A 24,046-nucleotide genomic window follows, 5' to 3' on the forward strand; every position below is an offset into this window, starting at 1 on the left:
GACTATTAAAATCTTTATTGTGCATATTACAACCCTTCCATACGGTAAAGACATACTGCATTGTTATATACTTAAAATGTATACACAATAACAATACAATCTTAAAAAACAAAAACCCATTTGCATGTTATGTCTTTCAAGTATCTCTCAGGGAAAGGTGAGTGTTACTGGTACAGTTCCTTTTCCATAAATAACAAATATGACACACAAAACTCTAATGTAGTGGAATTTACATTTTAGTCAAACGAGAAGAAGTACACTTTAATTGAATTGAGTTTCTACGGCGCTATGTACTCAAATGCACATTTAGCCGATGTTTAAGTTGAACGACGTAACTGGCACATTCAAAATACATTTAAATGTGATTTTTCAGAATTACATTCGTGGGTAAGTATACATTTGAGACGTTAACTTGGTTACACACACTCTTTGTAATATTCAAGCTGACAATCTAAATGTCACTGACACGTGGTTTCATGGGGAAAGTACAGAGCCAGAAGCCCTGGAGAGGATTCCTTTATGTCCTTCATGTCTACTACTGTACTGGCTAGTCACGTTTTTTTACCTCACATATTCCTTTCATCAACAAACCAAATGGTGGAAGTAATCAAAAAAAAAAAAAAAAATCTGATATCTGCTGTGAGGACGTATCGTCATCTATGATCACAAAGTGCTCTTTGGGCTATATATTAGAGCCACTTGTGAAAAATGTATTTGAGTTCTGAGGTTAAAGTCAGAATTCTTTATTCTCAGAATGTAAAGATCTTCTTTTAAGACTCTAAACTAATTCATTTCTCACTGTTAGCTGCAGGGAGTTTTAGTTGGAGGAATATATAGTGCACTCATCAGCAAAATTAAACTGGAATTGTACTAGTCGTGTAGCAGTTTACTTCCATGTCCTTTTAAAAATTACATCACTTTTTCCTATTAAGCATTTGTGCTAAACAGATGTTTTATGAGGTTAAGAGATCCCCTCCAGATGTTCCTGGGATATTTATTCAGGAAAATGGACCAGACAGACGGACAGACAACCCAAAAACAGAAACACTTTCAGACTCGGGTCATTTTCTCTGCACCATTAATTACGTCACCGCTCTTAAATACCAACATGCATTTTTGTTGAGTTTCCTCTTAGCAAAATGCTTTGAGTGGGTTTAAGTTCACCTGATCAGCAGCGATGCCACGTATACGTCTAGGGCTTTTATTGTGAAAAGTAAGATCGATTGGTAGCACACCGGTGTAGAAACGCTTGTGTGCTGTCACAGATGTGATGTCCACGTTTCTCTACAGTCTATGATCCATACTGACTGCTGCAGTCACACTGTGATTTAAGCTGGTAAAGATGACTTGCTTTGACATGGAAATCTTGACTTTTCCAGGTTTAATCAGCAAGAGTTTGAAACTCGTTTGTGCATGTGGCGCCCAACGACTTACAGTTGGAGTCAGGACGAGCAACTGAAGTCCACACTGACGTTTGTCACTTCCAGCAGAGGGAGTTGGCGCTGGTGTCTCCTGCAGCTTCGATTCCACCACTGGGTTACAGAACGGAGGTGCATTTCTTCACGTTGAAGCTCTCAGTAGCTGCTTTCATGTCCGGTCAGGATGTAGAGGTTGCTCAGTGCCGAGGGCTCATCTGTTGGTGTGCTCTGAAGGATGATGTCCCTGTAGGACAAGTCTTTCCAATTAATCTGTGTAATTATGTGTAATTCATGCTACAATTCAAACAGGAAAAGAAAAAGATTTGTCTCTCACAATTGATAACTGTACATATATTTTTCAGAAATAAGGTCCCATGGAGAACACCTGGAAGAGGCGGGGCTAAACCTCTCTATCACTTTCTCTGAAATGACTGATTGGCCAACAATCTAAATTTGATAAAGCCTGTAAACAGAGCCAAGAGGAGAAGTCTTGTTTTTCCTGATTTATGGTATTTTTGTCCGATGACAACATATGATAAGCTGAACCAGTGAATGACATCGCTGTTCAACGCACCTGTTTGTTCCCAAAACTCGGAAAGCTCGACTCTCATCTGTAATTTCTTGTGTCACCTGCGGACGAAGATGAAATTCATCTATTTATAGATTATTTGACAAACGCATGACATGAGCTCAGTTGTAACCCTTGAAGCCAATCACCTCGTTTGACTGGAAACTCTTCCCTTTAAGGCCGTGCTTCCAGAAAGCCAGCACGCTGTCCTGCAAGCAGACTGATAGAACAATGTCGCGTCACTCGACTGTCAGCGGGAAAGTCTCACTTACTGCGTTTTATCACGTGATGGTTTCTACCTAGCGTCTCAATGGGGAAGTCGAAGGCCATTTCAGCAGCCAGCTCTTTGGATGGAAGCCCCCGGAGGTTCACTATCTTCACGGTTTCTGTCGAGATTGAGATACAGAAAATGATGAATCGGCGTGACGGACGGCTGGAGGATGTGGAACGTGTGGTGAGACGGAAGTTACCTTCTAACGCGATGAGAACAGTGTCTCTGTCCATCTGGGTTACCTGCACCGCCCCGAGGGCTCCGCTGTCTGCAGACACACAGGATTACAGTTTGTAAACAATGATGTCATACTGTTGCATTAAAACGGTTGTGATCCCGCTGACATTCTGTAGAACAACTGATGACATTCTGCAATGGAGAAACGCAGCAGTCCGTCCTACCTGGTGCTGCGACAGGCGTGCTGTTCAGCTCGATAATATCAAACTTGAGCTGTTGGCTGATTGGCCGGTTGCCGTTGCTGCAGTCTCTCACCCCGACACACAGCTCAGGAAACTCATCCGACACCAACACCAGCAGCTCAAATATGGGCAGAGAGTCGGGCAGCCTCATCGCTATGTGCTGCAAGGCACACACACAGCAACACAAAGAGGAAGTTTGTATAGGAACCAGGTAAGTGTGGCTTGTAACTGGCAGTATTGTTGTAAATGAAGGCATCGTTAAATGTTTCTAATACACAATACACTAAGAGTGTCTGTACAAACCTTTAGATGCATGAACTTCTGCAGAGGCTCATACCACAGAAGAAGAACCAGGCCGGATGGGACGGCCCCACATAGAAATGTGCTGTCTGTGTACGGGTTTCTGGCTGCGAGAGGGAAGAAAGGCGTTGGTCATTACTGAGCAAACATAGAGAGCATGCGGAGGGAGAGTCTGCATCACTCACCTACACTACATCTCCTGCAGCCTTTAGTGTCGGGGATCTTCACAGATATGGCAAACTTTCTGTGGCTTCAGAGAGAATGTAAATTAATTACAGATAGATATTTAGTTGCGTAGGCCTAACTACCGTCCTGTCCTACCTGGAGCTGATCCTGTCAGTGAAGCGGCTGGTGCTGAGCGACAGGCTGCTGTGTTTCTTCTGCAGATGTCCCCTCTGTTCAAACAGGGCCGCCAGACTGTGGGAATAAAGCTGGGAGGACTTCCCTGCAGGACGGACACTTTGTTATTGCAACAGATAGACCCAGGACTCACCGTGTTCTCGGACTAGACAGATTGGTTACCTGACACAGACATCAGCACGTTGTTCATGACGTACAGCCACGTGCATCGCTGAGGAAGCAGCTGTGGGGAGAAAACAGCGAATCATTCCTATGGATTAACACTCCGCACTTCTGCAATACGACCCTGCTTATCCTGAATACAGGATAAGTAGTAGACAATGGATGGATGGATGGATGGATGGATGGATGGACGTCTCCTTTTCTTACCTTCTCTAGTGTATCTTCATGAAGCTCATTAAGGTTCAGTGTGTAGATGCCCTCCTCTGCCCCAAGAATAAGGTACTGATCTAAGAAGGAAAAGCCGTTGTTAAAGGGACAATACTGTTTCCTGAGACCAGAATGAAATTGATTTGGTTGTAGCGTACATGTTTTCTGAAATATGGTCCTACTTGGGACATCGAAAGGGGCGGGACTTAGCCTCCCTGTTGTCTTACCTCTTGTTTTGGGTAAAATCCACGTGACAGCGCAGTGGATTTTAAGAGGACAACCGTTGAAGACTTTGGAGAAGCAGGCTCCCATCTACAGAGGCAGCACAGCAACATGGTTATAGTGACCCTTCAATTTTAAAATCCTATCCTAACAAAGACAGCATTTATTATTGTTAGAGTAATAAGGTTTAAAGTTGCACTAGGCTCTTTGCACACTGGCGACGCCAAATACCAGCCAGCAGTAAATGAAGCACAAGACATCCAGTAATATTTGAGGGGACGGTGCGGCGATGAAATCTGGATTTTTACAGTTCCTAGTGCAGCTCGTGTCATGCCATGCGAGGAAGCTGATCTGGTTAGTGGTCACCGGTCAGCGTTTATCGTAGGTCACATGCTGTTAGTGTTTACTTACATGGACATGAGGGGTAGGAGGAAGTCCATGACAATCAGCCCTCTAGAAGTGTCAAAAGGTTACACATAACAAATCATAGGGGATGATAACATCAGATGCATTTCAAATCAACATCTCGTCCGCTTCCATGATTGGTCACCATTAGACATTAGGAAGTTATTCGGTTAGCGAATCACACAAGCTCATTGATGGTTCCTACTGATGTGGCTTCAACTCACAGCGTCCTCCGTCTTTTTCCTCAGCGTGCTCCATTCAGGCGACAGCGGCGTCTCTCTCTTCGGAGAGGTGGCGCCCTTCCTCTTGTCTGCCGCCGCAGCGTCCCCGCCAGGCAGACATGGATCACTGCAGCGCTGTCTGATGTCCTGCGTGGCCGAGCACCTGGCCAACACTTGTCAAATGGAAGAGAGACGGGAAGGGCAGTGAGGGAGGAGTTACGTGAGGGTAAGCACTACCCAGCCCTACAGAGTTTTAACTTGGCCCTGGGCCGGTTTGGACTCACGGTTCAAGCTGTAATCTCAAGAGCAGTGTTGTACCTGTAGCAGAGGTGGAGTCCGGGGTGACGGCAGCGTCGGGGCCTAGTGTGCAGCTGGGTCTCGCCGTCGGGTCACTGTCCTCTGTGCTGGGAGCTAGAGATCTGAAGGCCGGCAGGGAGGCTGTCGATGGACTGAACAAACCACTCTTCCTCCCTCCCTGAAAAACACCAGCCAACACATGGATCACTCTGAAGGGCTAATGGAGTCAGAAGTCAATGTGTCTCACCGTGTGGGCCAATTGCATACTGTATACTCATCCTACGGAGTGTTGTAATGATGACAGGCATGGGTGTAGTTAAAGACTTCAATTGATCTTATCTAACTCAGAGGAAACGTTTCTTAATGAACTTAACTTTTGGTTTTGGAAGGATGTAACTCTCTTTGTAATTTAACACATCCTCTCTCAGACAATGAGGAGCTCTTAATCACAGGGATGAATTATTCAAATGTGTAATTTAGACAACCAGTTGTTTAATTCATAATTTTTTTCCAGGTGTACACTCTCAGGTAGAACCAGTACATGGTATACAACTGGACCACAGCTCCAGACTATGGTTGCATAGTTACACTCACGTCAGTAGATGGCGCTCTCCTAATGGTTAAACTCCTGAAAGACAAAAGCAGCAACAAATTCCTGATCAGGCTCTTAAAATGTGACAATCATGTCATCTAATGAGATCCACATCAAGCGTCATGGCAACAAGCTGGACAACAAAGGCAGATGCTGAAGATGCTGAGGGGCAGGGGAACGGCAGCGCGGCGACGTCTCAAGGAAAACGCCATAAAAACAACAACAAAAAGCAGACAAAAAGCCCCAAAAAGCAGAGAAGCAGCGGGCTTGTGCTGAATCACATTAGTGGAGAGGGAACACAAACCCACTGATTATGTCAAAGATGTTTCAAATCATAAGTTTATTTCAGGTGAATTCATGATGGATGGGGGGGGGCGCTGCTGTTAGGAGAGGCTGGAGTTGATGGGCGTGGCCTACCTCAGCTGCAGAGCTTGCTCCACACATTCCAACAGGCTCCTGCAACAGGAAGACCTGGTGTTTATCTGACTACGGGCCTGAATGGCCCACAACAATGAGAGGGAAGGAACCAGAGGGCCACTTCTCGCCCCATAATAGAGTCGAGGCTCAGCCGGCTGATATTCGGATATTATTAGAACTCCCATCATTCCTATCAGCGATGATAACGTACTGAAGCCAGGTTTTTATAAATACTATGTTCATGAGATCTATATGCAGCATTTTAGATGGGTTTACGGCGCACACTAGTTTCTTTATTTCAAATTTCTTAAAAAGCAAATTAGATGCGTCGCTAGAAACGCCTCAAATGCAAAACCTGTGGTTGCCGATGGCGCAATGCAAGAGGCGGGCTTTACTTCTGAACCACTTCCTTCCTGTTTGATGCCACTAGATGCGACAGGAACATTTTTCAATATGTTGTGAACCCCTAACCTCCATTTTTATTCTTTTTTTCCTCGTCCTCATCCAACATCAAGACCTCCATTTGATCACCTGGTTGTGAACGCACCCTCGCTACTTTACGGGTCCTAAAGGGGTTATATTTTAATATAAATGTTCCCAAAGGCAAACAAAGTAGAGAATGAATAGTATTACATACAATTAATTTCATTATATTACTTCAATATGGCAGCTGTAACCATTTTATCTGCTATTTAAACAACAGGAAGTGACAAACTAAAGTCATGGCCTAAAATTCTAAGTTAAAAAACATTTGTTTAAACTGTATTCATCCTTTATTAATGCAGGAACATCATATGATAAGGATTATTTGATTGTTTTTTACTCAGTGATGCAATAAAATATGTGTTTCTTAACAAAACCAGAATGTTTAAGTACAATTTCAAGAGTTTTAAGTGAACTTTGATGATCATTGGGACAAAATCGTGAGTCATGGTTTACTGTTATTGCGCCAGGAAATATAACGATAATCTGCTTGATGGTCTGACTGCTTTTGTTGTGGCAAGTACAATGTTAATATCACTGATAGAAATGATGGTCAAAACTACAAAACCAAGACCCAAATTGTAATAAACCAGAATAATACTAAAAATATTATTACCAATGATGATATCGCTAAATAGCTCATATGATATTAGGAATACTACTAACACTACTTCAGCTGCTTTCAATGACAAAACACATTCCATAACAATAATTCTGTCATCCAAGATACACTCTGATTGTGATTTAGTGTCCATTAGTGTCAAAACATCCTCAAAGAGAATTGAGGATAAGCAGCAGTATTCCCCAACACATGGCAGCATATTTAAATGTATGAAATCCCCTTGAAACCCCCGTGATCAGGTCACTGTTTGGATTTCATTTAGAAATCAACAAGCTGGGTGGAAATCTCTGGATTTGGGGACACTATTGGACAGAAACATAATCAGAGTGTACCGTTGACAAAGGAGGGGGTTTGGGCCATTTTTAAATTGCAGTCCTGGGATTTATCTTCCAGGGAGGCCTCCTGTACAGCTGTGACATCTAAACAGAACCATAACATTCAGTTACAGAATGAAGAATCACGAAGAAGAAAGGTCTTACGGTGAGTTGGCTTCATCTCCAGACAGACTCCAGTCATCATCATAGGAGGCCTGTTGAGGATGGGGGGGACATATGGTCATGTATTTCATCAGTATGGATCACTGTCACAAAAATAATGCAGACAAAGAGCGTTACCAGGACAGGATAAGGCTCGGTGACTTTCCTCAGCGGAGGCCCAAACTTCACTTGGTCGACTGCAAAAAAGAGAAAAGAGAGAAAAACGTGCCGAGAATGAAGCGAGTGCGGTTTAATCACACTGAGCTGATTATAAAGAGCTGTTCTCCGACACAGTCGGGCCTTTTCATGCACTATTGATGAGCACTCACTCTCAAGTGCATCGATCAGACACAGGATGCACTCTGCAACCACACGTCACTGATCCCGGGGATAACGAGCGAGCTGACCCAACGCAACATGAACACAGCGTGACAGTGGGACAATGACAAAACACCATCGTGGTTTTAATGTGACTGTTTACATTTTTTCACAGGGGAAACGTACTTTATGTATGTGCTAACTGAAAATAATTACTGCGATTTTTTGATCATCCGTTTTCTCATTCTCATTTCTCATGGTCCCCAGGGGGGAAACCATCCTTTTTGGACACTGCCTAACCCTTTCTTAAATGCCACCAGAAGGCAAAATCTTTTCATGGCTTTGCAAAAAATATCTAAATCCAATGGGCAGATCCGGTTTTCTGAGCACATTTATGCTCCCCAGAGGATGGATCACTCCATCCTTTAGAAAGCATCAAGCTTGGGTTTCTCTGTTGACTTGACTGAGATGTGATAACGGGAAGAAGCAGGTTCGATGGGGAAACTACTGAACCAGATAAGAGGAAGTGTAGCTGTCTCGCCTCGGCTCAGTTGGTTCTCAGGTTGTTGCTGAATACCTGCATCAATAACTTATTAACCTTTATGATTATTATTAACTTTATATGAGAACTCTGATCAGAAACCGATGATGCAAAGTGTCTTGATGTATTTGCCATGCATATCAAAACCACACTGCTATTTATTTTTGCACGTTTTACTCCACTTACTACAATTTACATACATTGAATTCTTTCCGATCTGTGGTTTCACTGCAGTATGAAAACCAACTTGCAGGGACTTGAGAGACGCTTGCAATACAAATTCCATCACGGTGAACATGATTTCCTTTTTTGGTCAAAGAGCCATCATTGCTGCATGGTAACAAAGCTGGGCACGGCTGATTGGAAAGCTCTGCAAGGATTTAAAAGGTAACCGAGCAGCCAGAAGCTTCCCCAAACTCTTCATGCATGCTTTATGTTATTCCCAATATGATGACGTCTTCTTATTTAATGTGTTTCCTGTTGCCTACGGAGCCTAGCTCTGTCTACGCCTGTCGCTCCAGACAGAAAAGGTTGTTGGGATATCTCAACAAACCTTTCATTCATCTCTTTATTTCAGGTATTCATGGTACCCAGAGGATGAAACTCAAGCTCTCAATAGATGATATCAATAAGTTTGGTTCATTCATGTGCCCAATACATTATGACCAAATACCTACAAAAACTAACACACAAAGTGCATCTCTAAATACTGATGCTAACATCTCATTACGTCACCATGCCAACCGCACACAGCCACTAGACTCTTAGCCTTGCTTTTAAATGAATGCAGATGTGGTGCGTTGCCATGGTACTCATATGTCACGGTTTCAATACCTTATTTTGGTTTCCACCTTTAGTTTCCTACAAAACCTTTTTTTCACTGAACAAAATAATCCAAACTTTTCAAAGGTCAAAAGTCCAAACGAACAGCTGTACAAGAACTTCACCTCAATAAAATACAAACTGATTAAATATGAGTAAAAATCTTGCCATATATGTGATGCCAACTTTCCTCAACTCACTGTCTCTGTTACTCTGAGTCTGTGCTGCAGACGCATTTGGTCAAAACCAGATCTAGTAGTCATTCAGCCCTCCAGCAACAGCAGCCTTTAAAGCCCATAGTGGTCAAACCGAGATGTGCAGGTGTTGTATGTGTTTGTGGCTTGCGTGTCTATGAATAGCACACTGTATATACGGCACGTTGAGGTCGGGTCGATTTATGATTTGGTGCTGGGCAGAGTGCGAAGCCAGACGCTCGCACCAGAAACCCTGACGCCACAAGAAGCCTCCTGGCAGTTTGCAGCGGTATGAAGTCACAGCAGCCACCTCATAGCAGTACTTCTGTCTGTCACAGACCAACGGCATGTTCTCAGTGCCATCCTCCGTCCCACATGTATGGACGGGTTACAGGACGAGGGCAGCCATCAGCGGGCTGACTGAGAGGCTTTTGTCCTCATTCATATTATGGAGATTACAGCACTGAATACTGGGGGGGGACAATGAAGCCACTCATCAGCAAGTACAAGCAACATACAGTATATTTAGACATGCGTGCATACAGTCACAAGCACAGCTACACTTAGAGTTAGAGCAATATTTCAGATATTTATAGACACGTTTACACTCATAGTAGCGTAGCAGCAAATATAGAATACGTTTGTCACAGCGGCTCTGTGGAGCTGTGATTAGGCACAGTGGTGCTTTGAGTTAAACGCTAGCAGAGTCATGTTTAGCAGGTTTAATGCTTAGGTATAATGTTAGCATGCTAACAGCTATTTTCTTGACACTTCGTTCGCCTGATCAGCACTTCTGTGAAGGGACACGGAGGAAGCGAATAAGGGTAGTTCCCAAAATGTTGAACTATTCCTTTTAAAAGGAATACGGCAAAACAAACCCAGTCAAAACACAACTGTGTGAGTGTGTGTGTGTGTGTGTGTGTGCTCACATTGTTCTTCAGACAGCGTCCTCTCTACAGGCAGGTGTTTCCCTGCTGACTGAATCTTATCGGGAGCCACTTCCCCAACCTGTCAACAGATCATTTAGATGACACACCAGCAAAAACACGTTTATGACTTTCTCTATCCACCAGTGTGCCTCTCTGTGCTGTTTGTTGTGAGCACACATGTATATACAGTATATAGTTTAAAGTCTGCGTGGTGGAGTAAAGGTGAACAGCTGTATGTCTTGCAGCACTGACCTCCAGCTCGTTGTCGTCCATGCTGTGTGAGTGGCTGGTGTGGAGCTCAGGGTTGTTGGCCATGTCCAGCAGCTCGATGACCAGGTTACGGGTCAGCAGCTGCGTCACAAACGGATGCTGGAGGAACAAGTAACACAACAAAAACCCCAAGATTAAAAATCACGCGCTGACCTCCCAACTAACGGTCAGAATTACAGTCTTTGCTTAACTGGTTCCAGATCTCAGAATCACCGCTAACATCTCGTCTATCATTATTGATTAAAATGATCACTTGAGTCATTGTTTGGTCCACAGACTGTGGTAAATGTTTTGTCTCGTTCTTGTGCAACCAACACAGTTTACAGTGATTACACAGAAAGAAAGAGCAAATGCTGGAGCCAGAACCGTTTCTAGCTGTCGTTGGTAAATGTTCTTCTGAGCCCCGAGCAGCTCCAGATTTTGGTTGTACTTTATGGGTTTTGGAGGAAAATGTACCCACATCTTCATACGTGCTGGATCAACCAGGAGACATCTGGGCAAAAACTACAATCTTCACACACATCTTTGTTTTTACTGGTACTGAGCAATGTTTCAATCAACCAGAACATCTCATCATTTTCATACATATATTACAAAACACAGCAGGGGATCAAACTGGAATACCATTGGCTGTAATCACCCAGGTAACCGGGATAATTACTCAGACAGATTATAAGGGTTTGAGACAAACCTATTATCTATTAATATTAAATTCACTATATTTTAATTCTCTGGAAGTCTTCTGTTATTTATACTTTTCATAAATCTGAATAAATTAATTTCTTTTGATTTCATTTGAATCCAATATCTAAAAAAAGATGTTGAAAGTTGGTCTGAAGTGTCAAGAAGACATAAGAGAGCTATGAACAAAAATGCCTCTGCTAACAGACAAGTCGCAGTCCAAAATGTCATCACTTCATCATTCGATTCTATTAGACACTAGTGTGAGATTGTCATAATGAGCATGAGTTATGGCCAGAAAGCGGTCACAGTGACCTTTGACCTTTAACCACCGACATCTAATGAATCCATCCTTCTGTCCAAGAGGGACGTTTGTGCCAAATGTGGAGAAATACCCTCCAGGCATTCCTGAGAAGAATGGACCGGGCGTACGGAAGGACAGCCCAAAAACATAATACCTCCTGGCTCGGCTGTTGGCACAGCACGTAAGAAAACTGGCAGCTGTTCATGCAGTGGAAGGAAACCCAGATATAAATCAAGTTGTTTTAAAGCGAAAGAAAAAAGATTGCTATCACCAAAAGCTCTATTTAAAAGCTGTATTGTCTTTAAAGTCATGCAACATTTCCATAGTGCTAAACTTTAACATGGAATTATGAGGTAAAAATAACAGCTGTGAACATCAGTCAGCTTTATCGTGTGTCCTCACATCAATCAAACGTCTCTGGATAGAACTTATTGCATTTATGGATATTACATCTATGTAGACGAGTTAATGAGAAGGCTTACCTGCAGCAGTGTCTCAGCTGAAGGCCGTTTACGAGTGCTTTTAATGAGGGACATCTTCACAAAGCTTTGGAAACCTGCTGACCTGCAGAGAGCAACAAAGGATGAATGAATTACGCATCAAGAGGTTATCGATAAGATCGTTTTTTATACATGCAGGACGCAGTGAAACTCACCATTTGGTTTTATCCTTTAGTCTTGGAGGCTGGAAGCTGCTCTTGGACATCAACATCAGCGCTCTGAAACATAGTTTTCCATTGTTTACATGAGTGTCCAGCAACAAAATGCAGAGCAGCCAAGACGTTACATAAGACCAGAGTTTATGACATCAGTCTGAGCTGAAGTCCCCGTCGTCTGTGCTGGCTCACCTCATCGGGTGGAGGTCAAACATGGGCGGCTGGAGCTCCGCCAGCTCGATGGCGGTGATGCCGACGGCCCAGATATCACACAGGTGGTTGTAGCCGCCCTTCTTCTCCACTGCAGCCACCTCTGGAGCCATCCTGCACAGACAAACAGAACACCGGATATCACACTCCTGGACAGCAGACAAAAGCCTTCTGGTGCTTTAGAGTCATCCACCTCTGATATGACACCGATTGGTTACATGTTAATTTAATATCATAATTTAACGTCTTTTTAAGTCTCAGTAATTAACAGCTGTCCACAGAATCATCTTTTGACCCTGGCACCAATATGAAAATAAAAGGAGCTTCTGGTTATTTTATGCAGTCGAGACACTTTACATGTAATATTGGCATAAAATATGACTAATTTGCAGCTTCACAAACAAACTACACAGCAGGACTGTGTTGCAGTGGGTTGAATCCCACCCTGCATAGCACACTGAGTGGTCATGCATCTTACCAGTAGGGAGTTCCTATGAAAGACTTCCTTTTGGCCACAGAGGCACTGATCTCTGCTGCCACTCCAAAATCAGCTGGAACAGAGGAGACAGACACACTGGAGCTGAGTGAATCCATTAAAGCAGCAAGCAGTTAAAGACTTTTACTCCAACGCTGATCACCACTGACCCAGTTTCACGTCTCCTCTCTCTGTCAAAAGGATGTTGGCTCCCTGTAGAGAGAAAAAACACACTGTTCACACGATAAATGGAATACTGGGAAAGGCATATATATATATATATAAGCCATGTGCTTCAGCCTATTCCCTTTTTTTGGTTAGAGAATTCTATCTATTTGTTGTAACTACTTTTGCTTTGTATGCTTAACCAAAAATAAAAATAAAAATAAATAAAATAAATAAAATAAATAAAATAAATAAAATAAATAAAATAAATAAAATAAATAATCCATTGTTTAATAATCTATCATCACAATTTTACAGTCACAACTTGACAGAAAAAAAGGTGCTGTACCTTTATGTCTCTGTGCATTTTGCCAGTTTCGTGCAGGTGATACAAACCCTGGAAAAAGTACAGAATGAAAATCAGCAGGGCGTTGTGCAGATCATTTTGTGTATACTTATTCTAATATTACTTAATTTATGGCTGTTAACTATTATGCAGGTGAAAGGCATGGCTGTTACATCCAGACACCCAGAAACCAACCAGTCGTGTGTAAATTAAATGCAATGTTGGTTAAGAAAATGCAACATAATATGAACCAAAGTAAAGTTCAAGCCTGAGAACAAGATTTGTGCAATTGTCAAACTGTTCCAGTATTGAGCGAGAGTGCTAGATTAGATTACAGCCCACTAAACGGGCAACTCCTCACCGTTAATGTACGTCCACTAAATGTGTTTGTTCCCACTGACAGGCTTATTAGACAGAGCATGGGAGTTCACAGTTAAACCAGCGTAACAATGTCAGACAAGCCCTTTTGTATAACTTGTTTTCTGTGATTTCTTCCCGTTTTAGCTGACTGTCCAGTAACTGCAGTGAGCAGAAGGTCACTCGCTAACAAACGACCGACACTCTGGCACGTTCTGCTGCCGACTCTGTTGTGCTGCAGCAGCATTTACCTCCACAGTATATTTAGTGGTCTGGCGAGGTTAAATACTATTTAGCTCTACTGTGGCTGGGAAAAAAAACACATGAGTCATCCTGTCAACAGAGGATCTTTAGAGATTTCCCGATGCAACATCAACAAGCTGCCCTGCACACAAAAAGAGCCTTACCTGCAGCGTTTCTCTGCACACGTACGCGATCTGCTTCTCCTTTAAGGGGCCCGTCACTGAGAAGGACAGGTTGATTAATAGCCTGCAGGAACCTTTCTAAAAATAGAGTCTCACTGGCTTCAGCTCATTGTGCCTCCACATCTGTTTAAAAGTAATTGTAGTAATGTCTCTAAATTACCGTGGTGATTACACTCTGACATTTTGCCATCTTACCCAGATGAGAAGATCAATTTGCATCGAGATAGGGCCAGCTCATGTTTATCCCAGATTATAGATTATATGATGTGTCTTCTTATCTATCTATCTATCTATCTATCTATCTATCTATCTATCTATCTATCTATCTATCTATCTATCTATCTATCTATCTATCTATCTATCTATCTATCTATCTATCCATCTATCCATCCATCCAGCCATCCATCCAGCCATCCAGGCATCCATCCATCCATCCATCTAAGCCCCCATAGCCCAAAAAATGTCCCATTGGTCTGAAAGGGCATGTGTCTGACAGGGACCTCTAGCTAGCTAGCTAACTAGCCTGACATCCTTCTCTGCTCTCTTCCTGGTGAGCTGCCACAACACTTTCCGGCCCCACTGATGTGTGTTGTAATCAGAACAACTAACAATAAATGTAATTTTCAGTTCTACTTGTCAAATGACCAATGAAAACAGCTCAATGTCCATTCTACTCCTATTCTATTTCTATGGTTTTAAAAAGGGAACCCCTTATCCCAAGTCAGAAAAACAAGAGGTTTTTCCATTCTTCCCACTGGGCCATCATGGCAGAAATATCACATTATCTCTCTATTGGACACACATGTGAAACTGATATGGATCTATTTCACTTTGCACAGGGTAAGAAACAAATTTCCATTGTTCCTTTCTATGGTAACGTGGCACTTTTTAAAATGAGCTGCAGAGAATACCACGTTTATGTATTTGTACCGTGGTAAATATCCTGAAGTGACCCTCCACCGCAGAACTCCATGCAGATCCACAGCTTGGTGTTCCTGGAGAGACACACAACTGTTATCTCCTGTGTTTGACATGAGCTGTGCTTATTACTCCAGTTCAGCAGGGATTGTGAAAGACCCCCCTGAAGCATTCAGTATCAGAAGGAGACACTCCCTAATATTCTGAAACTAAAACGCCCAAAAACACATACAGTTTCATTCACGGTCTAACTGAGCACTAGATAGAGTGAGTGGGAGAGGAATCCTGTAGCAGTGCGTGGCAAAAATAAAAGTCAAATTCCACATATTTAAGTCCACCAACAATCCCAGGAATCTGCAGTGGACGGGCTGAAGACACACTGCACCTGTGGTAGCTGCCGAAGTAGGCCACAATGTTTTTGTGCTTGCACTCCTTCATCATGGTGATCTCCTGCTGGATGGACGTGATGTCATCACCTGAAGAGACAAAAGGCAGTTTTGGTATATGTGTGATACGTCTGGTGTTACGAAGCATTTTTGCAAATATGCATTAGTGAGCATGTTGTTGAACGTGTAACATACCGGGGTCGAGCTTGACAATCTTGATAGCTGCTAGTTCAGACGTCGTGATGTTACGAGCCTGGGCGGGACAGAAAATAAACGATCAATATACAAGATATATACCCTGCTTTCTTTAGTTTCTTGATGTAAAGTCTTGATGTCAAGCTAGACACAAACGTTACTTGTCAGGAGAGGAGGATATTGTAGATGTACACACACACGGAAAGACTGTTTACCTGAATTCAAATGGGATTGATCAATACTACTAGAACTACACACAGAAAACTGAATGCTTCTGATTCCTGCATATTATGTATATGAATGGCTTACAGGTCCACTTTTCCTGCAAAATAGTAATCAACTGATTTAAATAGCTCTTCCCAGATCCCCACAAATGTTATCCCTCCAAAATAAAACGCACTGATTATCGGTAAACAGCTTTTTACGGCTCCAACCCATCGTTATTATATCGGCCTTTAAAAATCCTCTATTGGTTCACCTGTTGTAGCAAACCTGACCAGTTCACCCAGTCAGAGGAAATCCGTGACCCAACTTTTTTCACATACTGTGTTTTCAACTTCCTCTATTGTTTCTGGGAACATCAGTCACCCCCATTCAGCGACTGCACTGACGTCAGATGGACTGCTTTTCATTTTGGGCATCCACAACAAACGAGGCAGCCACCAATGGGATAAGCAGGTTGCCTCAACACAACCTGTGGCTTGGCTGCAGTCACTTCCTGTTTTCTTTCCTGTTCTACTGCAGGGCTTCCTGTGACTACAGTGATAGTAACGTCTCTGACTGAGTCTTACATAGCCGAACCTGAAATAACAGCAGTTTAGGGTTTCATACAAACGTGAAGCGGAAGCTTTGCTGCACTTTGATCAGACAGCAAAATGGCTTAGTGAGAAACGACATTCAGTCTTTGGCCAAACTGGAATTTCTTTATAATGAAACCACAACATTTCCTATTGACTGCAGATGTAAAGCATTTTTTCTTCCTGGTAATCAATCTCTTTTAGTGGCACAGAGCAAGAGAAGGTCATGAGCTAGATTTTCAACCATCAAATCAAACTTCTCCCAACGTTACGTCCCGCCTGCCTGTCGCGTTTCAGTCAGAAAAACGTCACCATGCGGAAATGTAGTCCTGTACTTGTAATCATTAAATTAAGAATATGTACCTTTGGAATTAAGTATTAATTTATGATTCATCTTATAATAGGAAAAGTTGCATTCATAAACTCAACCTTACACAAGTTTGTTGACAGCCTTGCTTGGTGCATGTATGACCAGTAGCTAATGTGGCTAATATTAGCTATGTTCGCAAGCTATATGTTGCTTCAGTTTGCTGACTTTATAACTCTATACTTGTGCTACTCTTACGCCACAGTTGTGGTCAGGCTTGTGCCAACCTGATTAATATAATATTTACTCTACTTTTAGCCCTTGTTCCCCTTTCTTCACCAGCTAACTTCCTGTCTGTTGAGAGAACAGTTAAGACATTGGCCGTAAGAAACTAAACAATAAGCACAAAGATGCTAATAAGGTTCGAAGAGCTGAAAGGACTTGTAGAGTCAGGTGATCTTTGTTTTTTAACAAGTCACTATCCATTGTTAGTGTAACAAGACAACAGCCATGCTTGCAGCTTTGTGGTGTTACTTGGTACCAACATTAGCGTGTTCACATGCTAACAAGCTAAATCATTACCGTATACATTGTTGATTAGCACTTAATACAAAGTACAGCTGACACTAATGGCATTGCATTTGACAATTTACTTACAATTTATCCTGAGGGGAACATAAATCCATCCAATAGAAAGGTCAAACTAATTGAAAAACACTAGAGGACGTTTTTAATCCTCTTACATAAATGTGTGTTCATGGAAGTATAGGACCAACCAACCACAGACCAACACAGTTAGCAAAAGCTAAAAATATTGATTAGAGCAGCTTTATGGTCCAATGCCGTCATACATACTGGAACTATAAAGCATACATTATTGGAAGCGCACTATTTTACTACTACTCACTACTTAAAACATAATTAAATAGCACTTCCCATTAATCATTCATGCAGCCTCACCAACACTACTAAAATAGTTTATTAGGACTCAAACACCGTTGTAAATCATTGCATATAGTACAGTACACTAAACTACAGGAGATAATGAAGCTAACCTGGAGGTGAAGCTACCCTACTGCTGGAGCTAACCTACTGGTGAAGCTAACCTGGTGGTGGAGCTAACCTAGTGGTGAAGCTAACCTAGTGGTGGAGCTAACCTAGTGGTGAAGCTAACCTGGTGGTGGAGCTAACCTACTGGTGAAGCTAACCTAGTGGTGGAGCTAACCTACTGGTGAAGCTAACCTGGTGGTGGAGCTAACCTAGTGGTGAAGCTAACCTGGTGGTGGAGCTAACCTACTGGTGAAGCTAACCTAGTGGTGGAGCTAACCTAGTGGTGGAGCTTACCTACTGGTGAAGCTAACCTGGTGGTGGAGCTAACCTAGTGGTGAAGCTAACCTAGTGGTGGAGCTAACCTGGTGGTGAAGTAAACCTACTGTGAAGCTAACCTGGTGGTGGAGCTAACCTACTGTGAAGCTAACCTGGTGGTGAAGTAAACCTACTGTGAAGCTAACCTGGTGGTGGAGCTAACCTACTGTGAAGCTAACCTGGTGGTGAAGCTAACCTGGTGGTGAAGTAAACATACTGTGAAGCTAACCTGGTGGTGGAGCTAACCTACTGTGAAGCTAACCTGGTGGTGAAGCTAACCTGGTGGTGAAGTTAACCTACTGGTGAATCTAACCAACTTTGAAGCTAACCTACTTGTGAAGCTAGCCTAATGGTGAAGCGAGCCAGTTAACCTGTGGCCGTGCTTTTATTTTGGTAGACTTTATTGAGCTGCAACGTGTTATCATTCACATATTGTTCAATATCATGGTATTGAATATTTTTAATGTGCAGTATTCACATTTATCTTAATGCCCACCCTGCTTACAAATGTTTGAAGCAAAAGCATTAAAACACAATGAAAACCTCCTCAAATGCTACAATTGAGTTCCTCATTTGTTGTGACTATGTCCTGAAATCAACAGTGTATCTCGCCGCCCTGTACTTACACTCTGTGTCTGGCTAGAGCGCAGGTTTCTAAATATGGTTAGTGAGTACAAGTTCTGGTTTTGGTTTCTGTACAAAGGCCTCAAACCTGGCAACCTCACTCTGACGACAAAGTTACTGCCGGATGCAGTCTGTTTTACAGTTCTGTTTATGTATGTAATAAAAGGTGAGAGACAATGTGTTAACAAGTGAGCTTTGAGGTGATGACATGAAGCAGACATAAGATGGCAAAATTACAAAAAATCACATTCCAGTGCAGCTAAGCTGCATTCACAATTACTTTATTATTACTGCTTATTTTAAACATGTGGTGAATGGTGTGATTTGCAAAAAATAGGTTCAGTAAAACAAGTATGTTAAAGTAAACAAATAAGGCCTTTCACACCTGGGGCATATTTTGTGTGCAATTCACTTGCACGTTAATATATTTTTGTGAACTGCTGATTTTATCCAATCACGTTGCATGTAACAGATTGTGTCTATATTTGTGTAACAAAAACAGGGAGGCTGCGTAGTCTGAAACATTACAGCAAACTTACTCCTTTCAACCTTGACAAAGGCAGCACACACCAGATTCACTCCTTCATTCTTACCTTTCACAATAAAATCCCATAACATTTTAACATTTGCATGTTGTGTATACGTCACACCCCTGGTGTGTAAAGGCCTTTAGATCCACACATCCACCCCAACCTCCTCCTATACGGACATAAATCATATTTGTGATGTGTTAAAAATGATTTAAATCCAGGAGAAAATATGTTTTAAGGAGACCTGCCTGAAGATTGATACTGATCTGATAATCTCACTTTCAGAAAAGAAAGAAAACAAAAGTATTTCCCCAAATGTTGAACTATTCCTTTACATGTATTATTAGCCCTTGGAAAACACACTGGTATTTGCATGATAATGTACTCAGACATTATTAGAACTCAGTTGTTATTTTCTTATGCCTGTACACCTCATTGTGCCCAATAGCTTCCATATTTGTAAGAAGGTGATATTATAACAGATATTATAGTTTAGATGTCCAACCAGTGATTCTCTCTGAGAAAAGTTCACCCCCTCGGCACAAAAACTGCAACACTACTGCAACAGGAAATGCGTTTCAGCAGAAGTGTGATTACACAGTTGACTGTCTAACAAGCTATTTTGACTGTGATTTATAATCTGGACTTTGTAATTAACCTCCACAATAAGTGATAGGGGCTGCTCTCGGCTAAAAGCAAGTTGAGGATTATCTAAATGTGTAAAATCATAGAGCGGGCAGAGATGGTTACTTTCTTCCTGGAAGAAACAAAACAAAAACACTGCCACTGATCTCACCATCTACATTTACATTGAACTCTTTGATGAATGCCAATCAAGGGTTGAATTCTGTAAAGTATCTGATAAAAACACAAACTACAATTTCATACATCTTCATTAATAAACCGTCGTATAACTGCATGGTATCTTAAAAATAGCAACCATATCAGTTTCTTGTGTACCTAAAGGAATACTTCCATCTGAATGTGATCGTGGCTGGTCAGCGGTCACACATGAGCAAGCGGAGTGTTTCCTCTGAATAACAGCCGTGTAATGAGAGTCTGTTTAAAAGCCCACTCGGTCACATGTCCAGAGGTTTCACACTTGGCTCCTGCACATCCAGCGGAGCGGCCGGCAGCAGCCGTGGGAGTGATAATGTGCTATTGTCTGTCACTGTATGTGGTGCTGCTCCCATTCAGACACACAGGCAGCGATATGACCAAATGTGACAGCAGTGTGAATGTACGACCGTTGTGACTGACATGTATGAATCTGCAGCTCATCACCACCTCAGAGGGGAAGAGACGCCTGTCCGTCAAACTGGGCTCATGCTTCTTTTGTTATTTGTGTTTACATTTAAAGCTGCACTAATCAATACATTTCTATGGATTAATGAGTTTGATTATGGATTATCTCTGCTGTTCGCGACCCATTCAAAGCAAGTCGTTTTGTTGCCTTTTTGTTTTGTTTTCATTTTGTATCGTCATTTTAAGCCGAACTATTTTATTATTTACTAAACCTAACTGAATGGTGTTTCTTTAACCAACCGTTTCAAACTGTGTTTGGTCCAGACTATAGACCATAGACCAGTTAAGTTGTGTGGGATCTTTGTAGGAGACAGGAATGCTATCTCCTCAACATCAAACACTCAAGCATTTAGCAGCTAAAGAGGCATATTTTTCTCAGGAGTTGGTGGAGACCAAAGAAGTGGTAAAAGAGTGTGAATATTGGACGGCTGTTCCTGCTGGATGTGTAAATAAGCAACAGTTTGCTAAGAGCCCCAAGTGGACAAACACATCACTGTGGACTCGGACTCACTGTGTGGGGGGGGGGGTCATATCGGCTACAGGTGTATTTGTAAAAGAATATTATCTGGGATTCAGATTTAAGAGATTACAATTGAAGACCAAAAGTCAAAAATGTAGCTTCTCGAAAGAAAAAAAGTAGGCAAAGTTTGATGATGTCAGCCAACAGCTTCACTTACAGACGCTGACAAACGAAAAGAAAAACACGTGAGTGGAGAATGTAACAAACACAAGGGCTCTGTTCATCCAGCAGAGTTTACAGCTCCACAACAAGCAGCAGTGAGGCTGCTTCACTCGTCACCCGGCTGCGTGTAGAGCCGCTTCCTGCTGCACTGATTGAACGCTCAGAACATAACGTGCGTAAGAAACTGGAAACACAATAAAGTTCTCGTGGGAAAGAAAAAGAAAGGGCAGTAAAAATGTGGTCAATCTGGGAAGAATTCTGCAGCAAGAAACGTTTGTGTTGAGAGTCATGTTTCTGGTCGACGGTGTAAAAAAAGAGACGACATAAAGTGGCGTTCCTGCAGGATGTTCGAGGCACCAGGGCGGGTTAGTGGCACAGGATGTGTGCATCCTGATGGAGACATATATATATATATATCCATCGTATTGCGATATGAGTACTGCCCTAACATCCATTGCTGCAAAATGTGCCTTTTGTTTTTGACCAACTTCCTGCTGATCCTGCAGACTCATGAACACATCAGGAGTTCATTTTATATTTGCAATATTAATAGTTTATATATAAACATTTGCAGCCCGTGTATCATCGTGATAAGATGCTGTATCGACCCCCCCCCCCCCCCCCCCCCACCAGTTTATATATATTGTGATATCTAACCTTTTAACATTTAGTGCCTTGATTTGTCAGATAAAGAGCTGCAATTTAGGATTTTTTTCATTATACATTAATCTGTCAATTCATTTTCTCAATTCGTTAAAAAAAAAAAAATCTAACATTTTTTTTAGCCCACTACAGTTTGCTTGATTTGCACGACATATGAACACTGAACATTTTACATTTTTGCATTTTACAACAAACTCTCCTGTCTGGTTATTTTATCTATAATCTGTTAATTTCCCCCATAATTAGACATATTGTGATTTATATCAATATCACAACATAAAATATCACCATGATAGGACATTTTTATAGATTTTGCACCACTACACAGGCTGGTGTGCTGTTTGTAAAATACCTGCATGTTTACAAGGAATACTGGGTTTTCCGTCTCCTTTATAAGGTCTCTATTTCCAAGAGATCCCTCAAATTAGGCCTTTAACTGTTATTTCTTTGCTATGTGAACATTATTTTAACATTGTATCTACTTTGATATGAAACTGATCGTGTGATCTGCTATTTAACCCTTACAGAGGCAATAAAACCAGATGCTTGATTAATCTATTGACATCAAAAAGCTCCCACATGCAGCACTTAAAGACAAGAAGCACTTAGAAACATATCAGACTTCTCCATACACAGCTTCACGTTGATGACAGTGTGTGTGTACGTGTATGTGTGTGTGTGTGTGTGTATCTATCTGTGTTCGTGTGTGTGTGTGTGTGTGTGTATCTCTGTTCACATCCAGATGGAGGGTGAAAACACGAGAAAACGTTCTTCTCTCACCTTGAACACATCTCCATATGTGCCGCACCCGATCCGGTGGATCAACTCGTAGTCATCCAGAGGGTCTAGGAATGACACCCCTATCCTGTCCATGTTTGGAGACACCTCAGGGTGCTGCTGCTACTGGTGTTGCTGCTGGGTGAGCCTGGCGGGCTTTCTACTCGCACATCCCAGCTGGAGTTGTCCGGGGGAGAAAACCGCAGCAGCAGCAGAGCAACGCGCTCCGCCTGACCCGCTGACTGGCCGCTTAATGGGAGCTAATTGGTGCCGACTAATTGCTGGTGTATCGATCCGCCTGGCAGTCACGCGCAGCTCCGCACAGGTTGACACGCGACAACGTCCGCGCGGCGATAGTCCGAGAGGCGCGCGAGTCCAACACGCATGAGCGAAGACACAGCACACTGTAAAAGATTCAAGACTCGCCTTCACCTCCGTGTTTCCGCCAGTAACAGAAAAATGAAAAAAAAAGACATCCTGTAAGCCTCCCTCTCTCTCTCTCCCTCTCTCTCTCTCAACAATGACGTAGTATCGTACCTAGTATCGACACTAATTTTTGAGAAAGTTTCTCATTATTGTGAAGTTATATGTGATTATTTTTCTTTGAGTTACTAAGGAAGGTAGTTTGAGCTACTTATTTTTGAGGTATTAAGCCATTATTTTGAGGTACTATTATTTTTGCAGTACTAGGACATTATTTAGACAGAGACATGTGACACCATGGACACGGATTATTTTGAGAACATTTCTCATGATGACGTTTTCCCATCTCCTAAACGAAACTGTAGTCTTGGAAATTAGAAATATACATATATAACATATTAAAGTCTTATGAGATGAGTCAAAAGTCAAGGTCAAACTTGCACTTGCATGTGTGCGTATTGATTCATGATGAATCAAACCCTCGTGTGCCTGCTGTCACCGATTAATCACTGCTCAGTCTGTCCAAAGTGTCACAGACATGTTGCTGCCAAACCACATGACATAAACACCAAAGTTTCACTTCACAGCTTTTCTCAGCGGCCGGTCCCTATAGGGCCTTAAGTGGGTCATATATGTCCCACTTAAGGCCTTAACCCCTGAACAACCTAACTGACACCGTGGTCAACGGTTGAGTGCGAGACGCTGCGATGACTTAAAAAGGTAGAAATATATGTTTAAACGTGAATAAACACATTATGTACAATTGTGGGGTTTTATTCTACATTTTACAGCCTGATCTGAACGTCTTGTTTTAGTCACAACAGCTTCAATAAGCAGAATTAAAATAACGGTTTGGTTAGAGGTTGAATAGTAAAGCAGTCCTCTGAGTTCATGCGATTTTATCTTCTGAAATCCTCATGTTTCTGTGTTCACACAGCAGCG

The 24,046-nt window shown here is 42.2% G+C and overlaps 1 protein-coding gene across 2 annotated transcripts; it reads right to left on the reverse strand.

Annotated features, from left to right (window-relative positions):
* map4k2 (mitogen-activated protein kinase kinase kinase kinase 2) lies at positions 1–23,120 on the reverse strand. Of its 2 annotated transcripts, XM_084003163.1 has the most exons (32): positions 22,685–23,120; positions 15,632–15,689; positions 15,436–15,526; positions 15,063–15,127; positions 14,115–14,170; positions 13,354–13,401; positions 13,010–13,052; positions 12,843–12,915; positions 12,347–12,478; positions 12,155–12,217; positions 11,982–12,063; positions 10,497–10,613; positions 10,245–10,323; positions 7,579–7,637; positions 7,444–7,493; positions 5,860–5,898; positions 5,445–5,478; positions 4,872–5,028; positions 4,557–4,726; positions 4,339–4,380; positions 3,933–4,017; positions 3,706–3,785; positions 3,499–3,559; positions 3,298–3,421; positions 3,162–3,226; positions 2,980–3,083; positions 2,659–2,836; positions 2,457–2,525; positions 2,286–2,372; positions 2,136–2,206; positions 1,993–2,048; positions 1–1,662 (listed from the first exon to the last, which is right to left on the reverse strand). In XM_084003163.1, exons 1-32 carry the CDS (start codon positions 22,775–22,777, stop codon positions 1,575–1,577), a joined length of 2,619 nt encoding a protein of 872 aa, XP_083859289.1. In that variant the 5' UTR covers positions 22,778–23,120; the 3' UTR covers positions 1–1,574. The 2 variants fall into 2 exon arrangements, with proteins under 2 accessions (XP_083859289.1, XP_083859290.1); XM_084003164.1 differs by lacking the exon at positions 5,860–5,898.
* Positions 23,121–24,046: the final 926 nt, after the last annotated feature.

Source organism: Eutrigla gurnardus (genome assembly GCF_963514095.1).
Source record: "Eutrigla gurnardus genome assembly, chromosome: 23".
NCBI classification, from domain to species: Eukaryota; Metazoa; Chordata; class Actinopteri; order Perciformes; family Triglidae; genus Eutrigla; species Eutrigla gurnardus.

Excerpts from the sequence above, each read along its gene's own strand:
- map4k2 (XM_084003163.1), bottom strand. The coding sequence starts at position 22,777 with ATGGACAGGATAGGGGTGTCATTCCTAGACCCTCTGGATGACTACGAG. Across the intron at positions 10,324-10,496 it reads TGGACGACAACGAGCTGGAG|GTTGGGGAAGTGGCTCCCGA; the intron begins GTCAGTGCTGCA and ends ATCTGTTGACAG. Across the intron at positions 4,018-4,338 it reads CTCCTACCCCTCATGTCCAT|ATGGGAGCCTGCTTCTCCAA; the intron begins GTAAGTAAACAC and ends CTGCCTCTGTAG.